Raw genomic sequence first — 11,660 nt, forward strand, 5'->3', positions numbered from 1 at the left:
CATGCCTCTGTTAATGCAACCCAAAATTGCAATTTCTGACTCATGTTGAGTCATGCTGATGCCCAGCTCCTCAGCGGTGCTGCTGCCAAGCCAGTTATCCCCCCATTCTGTATTTGTGCATTTGGGTTTTCTTCCCTAAGTGCAGCACCTTCCATTTGTCTCTGTTGAATTCCACTTTGTTGTCTGTAGCCCAGTTCTCCACTTTATCAAGATCCCTTTGAATTTTAGCTCCATCCTCCAGAATGTTTGCAACCTCCCGCTGCTCCAGTTTTGTATCATCTGCATATCTGATCAGTGTGCTCTCTGTTCCTACATACAGGTCATTAATAAAGATGTTAAATAACATGGACCCAAAACAGATCCCTGTGGAACCCTATATGAGACCTCCTTCCAATCCGACATTATGTCATTCTGTGGTTGTTTAAGCAATTATGTATCCATTAATAGTAGTTCTGCTGAGCCCACATTTCTCCACCTTACTGATCAGAACATCATGTGGGACTGTGTCAAAAGCCTTGCAAAAGTCTAGGTACATTAATAGTCAATTGCGGCAACCAGTTTTAATTAGGACTAAAAATTCCTTCCTGGTGGCGCAATAATTTATCATTGGAGAATCATGTAATTACTTCCAAGAGTCCCTCCCTGGTGATGTACTTGTTCTCTCCACAGAATTCAGAGCTTGGCTGCAAGATACCCCACCCTTCGTATTGCTGCTTGTCCTGGGGGCAAAGCTGCTCCCAACGTATAAGCCCCCGTTTCTCTAGCTAATATGAAACCGGGGGATGGGTAAATTGCGAGACAGCCTCTCGTGAGGATTCTAACTCAATATGACAGATTTTAATGGGTGGGAAAATCTCTCAGATGCATCATCTGACCCACAAGAGGTTTGTGCGTTGCTAAGCCCACGTTCCAGGTGTAAGACCAGCAGCAGTCCACAGAGGTAAAAGTTTCTGGGCAGCACCTGCCTATCTCTGCTTGGAATCCTGGCAATCCCTAACGCATTCAGCTCTCTCTTCCTAAGGAACGCAGCACCTGGACAACTAACCAAGGGCTTCTTCAACCCGGGGCGGTAGCGGGGTCATGGGGTCATGTTTCTAGCCCTCCTGGCTGTGCAGAAAAGCTAGAAAACATGACCCGAGTGTAACCTCAAGGCAAAGAAAAAGACACCCCCACCTGCTTTTTTAAAACCTCATGATTTTTAAGCCAATCTCATGATTTTTAAGCCAATCTCATGATTTTGGGGGGTCTACCCCACCACCCCTGCTCTTTGTACCCCTCACCTCCCTCATCTTCTCTGTCCCCCTCTCCCTTTACCACTCCCCTTTCTTACTCCAGCAACCCCTTCTTTGCCCCGCTTCCACCCCGAATGGTCCACTCAAATCCCCTCCCAGCTAAGCATTTATAATACAAACAAGACCAATACGTTAGAAAGATAACACATGAAATATACGAGCCAGGAACCTGCTCTCTCCCTAATCATTCCGGGGTCTTACGCCTGCCAGACCCCTGATCACTCTGCTTGTATGGTGCATCCCTTTCCTGCACCCTTTGCCTTTTTGATCTAATTAAATGGTAAGCAACACGGGGCATGGACCAGGCCTTCCTTCCTATGCATGTGTGCGGCACTCCGTCCGATGGCACCATGCTCCTGACCGGGGCAACAGAGATAAGTAATCAAGAACAATCATTCATTTCCCCCTAGTAATATTGACTAGTTTTGGTGATTGCGTCATGCTGGCCATGTAAGCTCCTGCCTCTTGCCTTAGGAGCCCTGTGAGATGAGACGGCCTCCCAGCAGGACATGGTGTGGTGCCTCATTGCCCCGTTTTTACACACATATCCCAAATTTTCATTGGCTACACACTGAAACACGTCCATGGTTTTTCATTGTTGGTTTTCTTTATGTGCCCAGGAATGATGATTAGTGGAATACGTAACCAAATTTTTTGTTAATTGGATTCCCACCGGTACCACTGGATATATATCAACAGTTAGACTGGGGTGTACAGTTACTACATATGAACCAAATGGCTTGTAGAACCATTTGATTTTTATTTAGGGTAAAATTTACCAATTTCCACCACGCCATTAATTGTTTTTTCCCTTCTGTTACATTTTCTAACAACTTTTTTATTTTCAAAGGCAAATTTTCTTGCATGCCTTTCCACACAGTCGACTGTGCGTTGTGTGAAGAAATACTTCCTTTTATCTGTTTTAAACCTGCTGCCTATTAAAACATGCTACTTAATTAAAATCCTATTAGGGCTCCAAAAGGAGCCACAATAGGTTGTGTTTTCTTTTTCAGATTGCTGTGTGTTTTGGAAGCAGGAGTTGAAAGTGGAAAGAAATCAAAACTCTGGTGGAAGTTGACTGTGTCCTTTTTAAGACAGAGTCTCTGAGCTCTGCTGATGGCTTTGGATCCAAAAGCAAGCCAGAAAGCATCCCTGTCCATGCAAATTACCTAGCTGATAGAGGAAGGAGAGAACTGCCCATAAATGTCAGCACAAAGGAGCTGCAGATAATGCACATACCTGGTCAGCAAACAAACTACCTGAAACCAAAAGGTTCAAATTCTGACCCTCCAGAGGAAGGTGGAAAAAGAAGTCAAACCTAAAAATAAGAGAGGGACAAGTTAACCCTAAGTAGAAAAAAATATACTTTTGTGTGTGTATATGCAGTGCTGAAATCTGAAGACAGGTACAAAAGGGGTCTACTTATATGCATGACACCCCTACCTTTTCATTCACCAAAACCCCCAGGATATAATTAAATTAAAAAGCCTATGCAAAAATGTCAAGAGAACATTGAACACACTGGCCTCAAAAACAAATTGTCTAAAGAAAAGCGTTGGTATAATAAGATACTTTTAATAGATTTGATGTTAATATTAAACAATGGGATAAATGTAATGTTAATAAGGACCCCTGTAACACCGTATGGTGTTTATAATTTTTTTAAAAAGCCTTTAAGGTCATATGCTAATGATGCTTCTCAGCTATTACCTGTGAATAAACTTAAAGCTTAGCACAGCAGAAAAAATGTTACAAACTTGGTCTGCTGTATAAGAAGAAAAACGGAGGTACACCACCTCATGAATTTAATAACTGAACAGTGGGATAATTTCCCCTAAACCCTTAAAAGGTAGAAGCCATTGAAACCTGGCCTGCCTACAGAACAAAAGCACAGAAAAGGCAGGGGTGCCTATATTAACCGGGTTACGCCTGGAGCCCTATGGCCTGGGAAAAGGTGGGATGCCCTAAAGTGTGCAGGTAACACCGTCACCCCCTTGCTTTGCACAACTTCGCCTGTGTGGCTCGTTAGTGAGGTTCACAGCAATGTTGCACGCCTTTCCACACCTCCAGGGCGGGCCAGGGAGAGGTGCCATGGAGAAGGGCGGCACGTTGCCATGGTGTTGGTAGGGCCTGATTCACCATCGTGTTATCCCAGCTGTCTGCCTGCCGGACTGCCTGCCCCGAAGGTTCAAACATCATGAGTCAGACCCTCAAAATCAGGCGATTTGGGGGCCAAAAAGACTATCTGGTATTTTTGTTGGGTCTGTCTTTTGATTTTGAACTTCCCCGCCCATCCCCAGTGAGTGTGTGTGTGTGTGTGAGAGAGAGACAATTAATGCTGCCAACACACCCACATTGATTTGGCCTCCCACTGCAGGAGCGCTCACCCCACATCTGCCCGTCCCCCCATCCAGCTATTAATTCTGCCCCAATCCCAAAATCAATCCCATCTCCCCAGCCCTCCGCCCCAGCTCAGCCCCCCACAGCCTCAACTCTGCTTCTCCTGCAGCTCCCGGGGTTCATCTCTCTTTCCCAGGCCTGGGGGTGGGGCTGCAGCAGGGTCCCCTCTCCCCCGTTCCAGGCTGGGTGTTGCAGGGAGGGAGAGTAGGGCATGGGACCTCCCTGAGTTGATGGGCATGTTCTGCTCTCTCCTTCACTCCTGCAAGAATAGCTGCAGCTCCTAGGAGTTGGAACTACCTGCTTTCTGCAGCAGCCCTGACTGGCTGCTCTTCCCAAGAGGGCGGGCAAATGGGGAAGGCAACCAATCAATGGGTCCCCCCCACAGGTAGGGTTGAAATTCCTGAGGGGGCTAAAGCTTCATCCTCTACCTGGAGACGGGCTCCAGCCAGTGATGTGACTCCTGAGAAAACTGCTAATGGACATTTAATGGCTGGGACACTGAACAAGAAAACTGTGGGCCAATTCCCCACTGCTTTACTCCAGCTTTGGTAGCAATCAGTGTGGAACTTGGAGAGAGGAGCACAGGTTGTTGGAGGGAAGGGTTTGGACGAGGCACCAAGAAGTCAGTCTGTGTGCACATGGCTGGAATGCTAAGCTGCAAGTGGAGTAGCTCTGTAAATAGCTGCTTTACTGAAGAGCAGGTTCAGTTGCATAGGAATGGAGGCCTCACGTGTTATTACCCAGCATGCAGTGCATGAAACGCTTGCATCCTGGGGTCTCTCTGGTGATATCTATGGCACGACAGAACAGTGTGTTGGCCACTCCAGGTGTTGAAAAATCATGGGTCAGGCCCCAAAGATCATGAGATCAGCTTATAAAATCATATTTGTTGAAAAATAAAAATAATGGGTTTTTATATTTGCATTCTGGTGATTGAGCCTTTAGGGTGAACTTCATTCAAGTTTCAAGCTTCTCTTTGCAGTTGCGAGGGCTAGACACTTCCTTTTCTCCCCCCAAGAAAGCAGAGACTTTCATGAAATAACATGAATCCAAGAGCAGGGGCTTTAATAAAAATACCAAATAGCACTAGATGTGCAATAAAACTGTAAAAGTTGGAGACTATATTTTTTCTTGCATTTCCTAGTGGATGGGACAATTTTGATTTTATGAATATTGAAGGCTTCTAAAATGTACCCCAAGATGGTGTATGTTAGTGAAACGTGATATTCACGCACGCAGACAGAAAAGGAAAGGCCACCAGAAAACACTAAGACCACACCCACCTTGCCCTTTTTTCTACACACCTCAAGTCTAGCCGGTCAAGTCTAGCCCACTCGGCCAATAAAGATGGAGTCTGGCTGGACCTATTGTTGGGGTGGAAATTCCTGAGCCGAGGGGCTTCTATTGAGAACGCCCTGACTCCAGCGGCCAAATCTAGAAACTGTTCCTATTGCCATAATTTATGTGTATTATGATAGCGTCTAGAGGTTCCGGCTGAGCTCAGGGCCCCTGCGGCGGTAGGTGCTATACAGACCCATAGTGAGAGATGGTCCCTACCTACCTACAATAGTGGCCAATCGAGGGGCCTGCTCCAAAGCCACATAGAAATCAATGGAAGGAGTTCTGTTGACTTGAATCAGACCCCATACAAACCATTTAGGGCTTTGCAGAGCAACACCAGCACCTTGTATGGCACCTAGAAGCAAACAGGAAGTTATTGGTCTGATACACGCCCTGGTCATACCACCAGGCACGTAGGAACAATCAGCCGCTAGCCCCTGGTAGAATGCATTGACATAACCCACGCTAGTAACAGGCACTGATCTCAGATGCTGCTCACATTCTATTTGCCGTGACTTTTGCCTCGCGTCTCTTCCTTTTTTTAGCATTCCCCAGCTCTAACCACAGTGCTAACAATCTGATCAGAGATAAGACTGCAAATGTCCAACCAGGCATGTCCTGACCCCTGAGAAATGATATGTAAGCAGGGTCTGAATGAGCTCGCCCCCAACATCTAGTGATAAGCTGGGAGACAAAGACCTCACAACCAGACCGTATTTGCATAGACACACCTACTCTGCCTAGGTGTCCAGCCGACAGAGCTGCTTTGCCCAAGTTTGGGTTAAAATTCACTTTAGTACTGAATGCAGGGTAATGAAAAGTTGCTATCCTTATTGTATGAATAAAGGGAAGCACTATACTCTACATGCCCTGATTGAGGGGGTCACCCTAACTGGAACCGCACTCGCTAAGGAAGGAGTAAGGATGCCAAAGCCAAGGGACAGTCAGAGAGGGGTAGGGACAGATTCTTCTACTTGGTGAAGTGGGTGTTGTTTATAGAATCTCAGGTAACATTTGACCCTTTCCCCCCCACCATTGTTTAAAGATGCAGCTGAGTAGATTCAATGGAGAGTCCTCGTTTCTGCTCAATGATCTCTATAAGTGAAATTACTGATGAGCAGGCATAAGGACGGAGTCTGAGACCTGGTTTGGGGACAGTGCAGAGACTGCAGTGGCCAGGAGGTTCCCCACCACCCGATGAAATTGCAAAGAACTGCAGTGGCTACAAAGGGGGCCAAGTGGTGGAACTTCTGAATACAGCATTGCAGAGGCGGTGGTGGTGAGCAGTTGCCGAGATAACCATGGTGAGAAGAGGTAAAGGCGGCTGGCAGAGGGGCAGCAGCGGTGAGCAGCAGCAAAGGGGGCAACAAGTGGTGGCAAAGGCAGCGGACAGCAGCAGCACCAGAGGCACTGCTCAACTCTCCCTTCAGGGGTGGGAGGTGAAGCCCGCACCCCTGAATTCTGGGACTTTGCTGACTTTGGACAAACAACGGAGAGTGGGGTGCAGCGGAGGGAAAGGGGAGTGGTGTGTTAAAGGGGCAGTCGTTCGTTGGACTTTCTCGCTGCAAGGTGGGAAACTGAGGCAAAAGACGCTGCCTAACATATTGTGGGTGGGTGTTTACTTATGGTTTGCATGCTTTGGAATGGTGGTGGTGACGTTTTCCCACATTAATGCCGGATTCCCTCTGCCTTTTAATACCGTTTTCTTTTGTTATACCCAGATTCTGTGCTTGCGAGTGGGGCAAAATTGCTTCCTAAAAGTGCCTGAGTCTGGTGCATTGTTTTCCCAGATGACTGGGTGTGGGCTCGACCCAATTCTCTTTTGTAATGCTCAGAGGAACCCGTACACACTGAACCCGGCCCTGGTGGCTCCTGGCAGAAGGGTGACATATGGAAACAAAAGCAATCAAGGGCCAGGACCTTTCACTCTGCACCGGGCCCATCACACCACCCTGCCAGTGCAGGGCGAGACAGAACCGAGCCTCCCACGCACATTCCGCCCCTCCCAACCCCAGCGTTGTCCCAGCCCAGCGGGACCCAGCCTTCAAAATTGCTGTCTCCCTAGTCACCGAATCCAAGCAGGGAGATTTATATCCTGCCCCGGGAGAAGCTGCTCACATCAGGACGCTGCCAAGATCCAGGGAAGATGAAGGTTGTCCTGGCTGTCTTGTTGGCCGTCGTCCTGTGCGCACAGCAAGGTGAGACGTCGAGAGAGGCTCCTGGGCTGCTAGACAAACAAGATCCTGAGCAACTGGGGGCCCAGGGGATGCTGCCGGCCCACCAGACCCAGCCCGGCCCAGCTAGGGGACCGGCAGCACCAGGGCAAGGAAGGGGGCGGGGCAGCTTGGTGGCAGGGCCCCACGGGTGCGCCGTGGTGAGAGCCAGTGGGTTGGAGCAGGGAGCCAGGCCAGTCCTGCAGTACAAGATACGCTGCTGTGATCTCCCACAACCCAGGGGCAGCACCCAACTCCCCCCACCTCCGTTACACTTCTGGGGGCAGGAGCTGCTTCTCCAGGGGCACCCATCCCGCAGGGGCAGGACCCAAATCCCCTCCCCCTGCCCCCCCAGGTGTAACATCCCCCAGCCCAGCAAAGGGTTTTCGTGGATTTTGTGGCCCCTGTACGACCCCATCCAGAAGATGGGGAATCAGGGGCACATCAGGGGGGAGGGATAGCTCAGTGGTTTGAGCATTGGCCTGCTAAACCCAGGGTTGTGAGTTCAATCCTTGAGAGGGGCATTTAGGAAGCTGGGGCAAAAATCTGTCTGGGGATTGGTCCCCCTTTGAACAGGGGGTTGGACTAGATGACCTCCTGAGGTCCCTTCCAACCCTGATATTCTATGATCTTCACCTCTGGGCTAGCAACAAAGATATGAGGCACTGTCATAGCACATGCGGCGGGTGGTGCTGTGGGAAAGCCCTGCTCTCAGTCTCCTGTGAGCCGACGGGGTTCCAAGGCTCAAGCTCAGCCTGGAAGTGAACGTTTTTGATGGGGGGAAGAGGAAGACGTTGCCACCCTCATCCCCGAGAAGGGCGTTTTTCAGGGAGGTTTCTGTGCGCCGATAACTCAAACCCAGCATTGTTTAATAGCTTCTGTGGGCTAAGCGCAGGGCACAAAGCCAGACGCTGCTGCATATTAATTCTGGCTTGGCGGCTGACTCTATTCCTGTTCAAGTCACTGGCAAATCTCCTATTGACTTCAGTGTGTGGCCCTTGGCTAGGGTGACCAGATGTCCCGATGTTATAGGGACCGTCCCGATTTTTGGGTCTTTTTCTTATATAGGCCCCACCCCCCGTCCCGATTTTTCACATTTGCTGTCTGGTCACCCTACCCTGGGTGCATGCAGCTGTCTAGTTAGTTCACATCATTTCTTTTTCCGGTCGGTACGGTGATGTTAAGGGGGTTTTTGCTGCAGCCCTGTGGGTGGTTCTAGTGGGCTTTGGTTTGGTTAGGTGTCCGAGCGGGTTTGTTTTGGTATTTTGATTATTTCTATTATACAGTCGCACCTAGAGATGCCAACCTAGGGCAGAGCCCAGGGCCGCCAAGAGGATTCAGGGGGCCTGGGGCAAAGCAATTTCGGGGGCCCCTTCCATAAAAAAAAAGTTGCAATACTATAGTAACATGTATTTGGAAATGTAAAACATAACCAGTGAAATACATTCAAAAATTAATTTTTAATAATCTGAAAATACACGAAATACATTATTTAAAACCATTAAATGCTTTAATGGTATGTATCCATTTGCAATTACATAATGGGCTGTTGCTGGGTGATGGTGATGGTTGGTGCCAATGGGCTGTCGCTGCCTGGGGGTGGCGCTGCTGTTGCTCAGGGCTGGGTGGGGAGCTGGGCTCTGGGTTGGGGGGTGCCCAGCTCACAGGGGCTGGGCTCAGGGCTGTGGGGAGATGGGGTCAGGGGGGTGTCCGGCTTAGAGAGGGTGGGCTCAGAGCTGGGGGGCAGGGCTGTGGGGGTGATGGGGTCAGGGGGGTACCCGGCTCAGAGGGGCTGGGCTCGGAGCTGGGGTCAGGGCTGTGGGGGGGATGGGGTCGAGGGGTGTCCAGTTCAGAGGGGCTGGGCTCAGAGCTGGGGGTCTGGTATGTGGGGGGGGATGGGGTCGAGGAGGTGCCCAGCTCAGAGGGGCTGGGCTCAGAGCTGGGGGTCAGGGCTGTGGGGAGGATGGGGTTGGGGGCTGTCTGGCTCAGAGGGGCTGGGCTCAGAGCTGGGGGTCAGGGCTGTGGGGAGGATGGGGTCGGGGGGTGTCTGGCTCAGAGGGGCTGGGCTCGGAGCTGGGGGTCAGGGCTGTGGGGAGGATGGGGTCGGGGGGTGCCCGGCCCCGGCCCCTTACCATGCCACTTCCCCCCTCTCCCGGAGCCTCAGCGCACCGCGTCCAGGAGCGGCCCCGGACAGCGCTGCAGCAGCGTGTTGTCTCCAGCAGGGCCTGAGCTCCCGCCGCTCGGCTGCAGCTCGCAGCCCTGCCCCCTTACCAGCTGAGACGCCGGGGGATGGGGGAAGACAGAGGCGGGGGGGGAGCCTCCCACATACTCGTGGGGGCCCCTGCGGGGCCCGGGGCAAATTGCCCCACTTGCCCCCCCTCTGGGCGGCCCTGGCAGAGCCCCCTCGTGCCAGGCGTTGCACAGGTACATAGTGAGAGCGTGGAGGGGGTCGCTCACCAGAGAGTGCACCCCCTTGTGGCTAGGTGGGGATGTGGCAGCCTCTTTGATTCAGTACCCCCCGTTGAAAGCCCCACAGAGCCTGCAGTGAGTTGCCCCATCTCAGAACTCAGCCTTCTGGCCAGGTCACTGTATTCCTCACCTCCCTCCAGCCCACTTTCGCAGAGCAGCTCCTCCTTGAGCCGCTTCCTGCCGGTTTGAGCCGATACAGTGTCCCCTCAGACTCCCTGGCAGACCCCTTCTGCGTGGGCCGCAGGCTCTTACCAGCTGTTGGTGGCCTGCCAATAATTCACAGCTGAGGAGGTGTCTACTCCGTCTCTTAATCCCTTATTGGCGTGGCAGGATGGGGCTTATAAACCTCCTCACAGAGAGCTTACAATCTAAACAGGCAAGCCAGGCAATAGATGGGTGAAAATGAGCATTATTAGCCTCATTTTACAGCTGGCCAACTGAGAGGCAGAGAAATGAAAGCCTCTGATCCAAAGCCTGCGGGCGTCAATGGAAAGACGACCATGGTCCTCACTGAGCTTCCAATCAGCTCTTAGTGCTTCAGCGATGGTCACAAACAAAGTTCATGGAAGAACCTGTCTCTCCTGGCTTCCTCTGCCTGTAACCACAAGGACACCTTTTCTCTCAGTTTTGCTCTGGTGGTACGACGCACTGAACGCTTTCCCTACCCCCAGATCCAGTGTGAGAGGGTAGTTTTACTACAGTTTGGGAGCACGGCTGAAGGGCAGTTGTTGCAGGGTGGGTGGATCGATTTAGAACTGTGGTTCTCCTCTCACCTCACGGGCGTCAGTGGGCTAACTCCTGGCGGACACTACAGTAAATGAGAGAGCTGGGCTGCTGGAGTGGCCACACCACTATACATGTCTAACTCCTCCGTGTCTCCCTTCCACAGCTGACTCGCTGTGGTGCTTCGTGTGCGAAAACCAATCCAGCAACTGGAGCTGTCTGAAGGTCACAAAGTGCTCGGCTGCGGACAAGTACTGCCTGACGACTGTTGGTTATGCTGGGATTGGTACGTGCCAGGATCGCTGACTGGGAACTAGGGAATAACTGCCGGAGAGTGGAGAACAGTGGGGTTTTGTACACATTTTTCATAGTGGCTTTTGCTAGGGGACGGGTCTAGGATTTATTGACCTCGCAGGAGACGTATGTTAGGAAGGTGGAGAACTTTACGGGGCTGAATGAGCACCCCTGGTTCAAACACCCCAACCTTTGTGGGGTATGAAATCCAGATCCCAATGAGAGAGGGGGATGGGAAGGTTGAGAGAGAGGTGAATGGGGAGATAATGTTACTGTAGTCTCCTAGAGACTCCTGAAGATCAGATCTAAATCCTTTCCTGCACTGGCTCTCAGACCTCAGAGAGCGACCTTTTAATAATAGTTTTCTCTTTCTTCTCCTTGGTTAAGGCATGTGGACAGCCAGGAGGCGAATCACCAAGAAATGCTCCCCAACCTGCCCAGAGTTCAATATAAACCTGGGCTTAGCCTCCTACTCCACTACCTGCTGCAAGACCTCCTTGTGCAACGTGAGTGGGAAGCCGGCACCCAAGCCAGGTCCTCCTCAGTGATGGGGTAAGAGGATTGGGGCCTTTCTTAGAGCTGGACTGTGATGTGCTGGGAAAAGAGGGGCTTTAACCCTGAAGAACCTGCTCAGATTTCGCCAGCAAGAGACCGACACCTTCTGTGCATTGGGGTTAACGAAGTATCCTATCAGCCAGGCTTTGCCCCAAAACTTCTGAACCATTAGCTTCTCTGTTGCCTTTCACACTGGGGTTCTGTTACCTGGCACAGCTCTTGGAAGACGCGGCGTCTTCTACTGTGCGGTTTTAGGCGTTGGACCGGGCTGAACGGCGCTGCCACCTATGGCCAGGTGAGGCAGGAGGACACTGAGTGATATTCTGCAGAAAGGGGTTCTGGTGCAATCCCAGCCAGTTTCTATAATATTTCC

The 11,660-nt window shown here is 51.0% G+C and overlaps 1 protein-coding gene across 1 annotated transcript; it reads left to right on the forward strand.

The window, feature by feature from the left end:
• Positions 1-7,179: 7,179 nt before the first annotated feature.
• Positions 7,180-11,280, forward strand: LOC135875179 (lymphocyte antigen 6E-like). The gene is made up of 3 exons (XM_065400173.1): positions 7,180-7,231; positions 10,605-10,724; positions 11,120-11,280. Exons 1-3 carry the CDS (start codon positions 7,180-7,182, stop codon positions 11,278-11,280), a joined length of 333 nt encoding a protein of 110 aa, XP_065256245.1.
• The last annotated feature ends 380 nt before the right edge of the window (positions 11,281-11,660 follow it).

The sequence above is a fragment of the Emys orbicularis genome, chromosome 2 (assembly GCF_028017835.1).
Source record: "Emys orbicularis isolate rEmyOrb1 chromosome 2, rEmyOrb1.hap1, whole genome shotgun sequence".
Classification (NCBI taxonomy): domain Eukaryota; kingdom Metazoa; phylum Chordata; order Testudines; family Emydidae; genus Emys; species Emys orbicularis.

Excerpts from the sequence above, each read along its gene's own strand:
- LOC135875179 (XM_065400173.1), top strand. The coding sequence starts at position 7,180 with ATGAAGGTTGTCCTGGCTGTCTTGTTGGCCGTCGTCCTGTGCGCACAG. Across the intron at positions 7,232-10,604 it reads CGTCCTGTGCGCACAGCAAG|CTGACTCGCTGTGGTGCTTC; the intron begins GTGAGACGTCGA and ends TCCCTTCCACAG. Across the intron at positions 10,725-11,119 it reads TGTTGGTTATGCTGGGATTG|GCATGTGGACAGCCAGGAGG; the intron begins GTACGTGCCAGG and ends TCCTTGGTTAAG.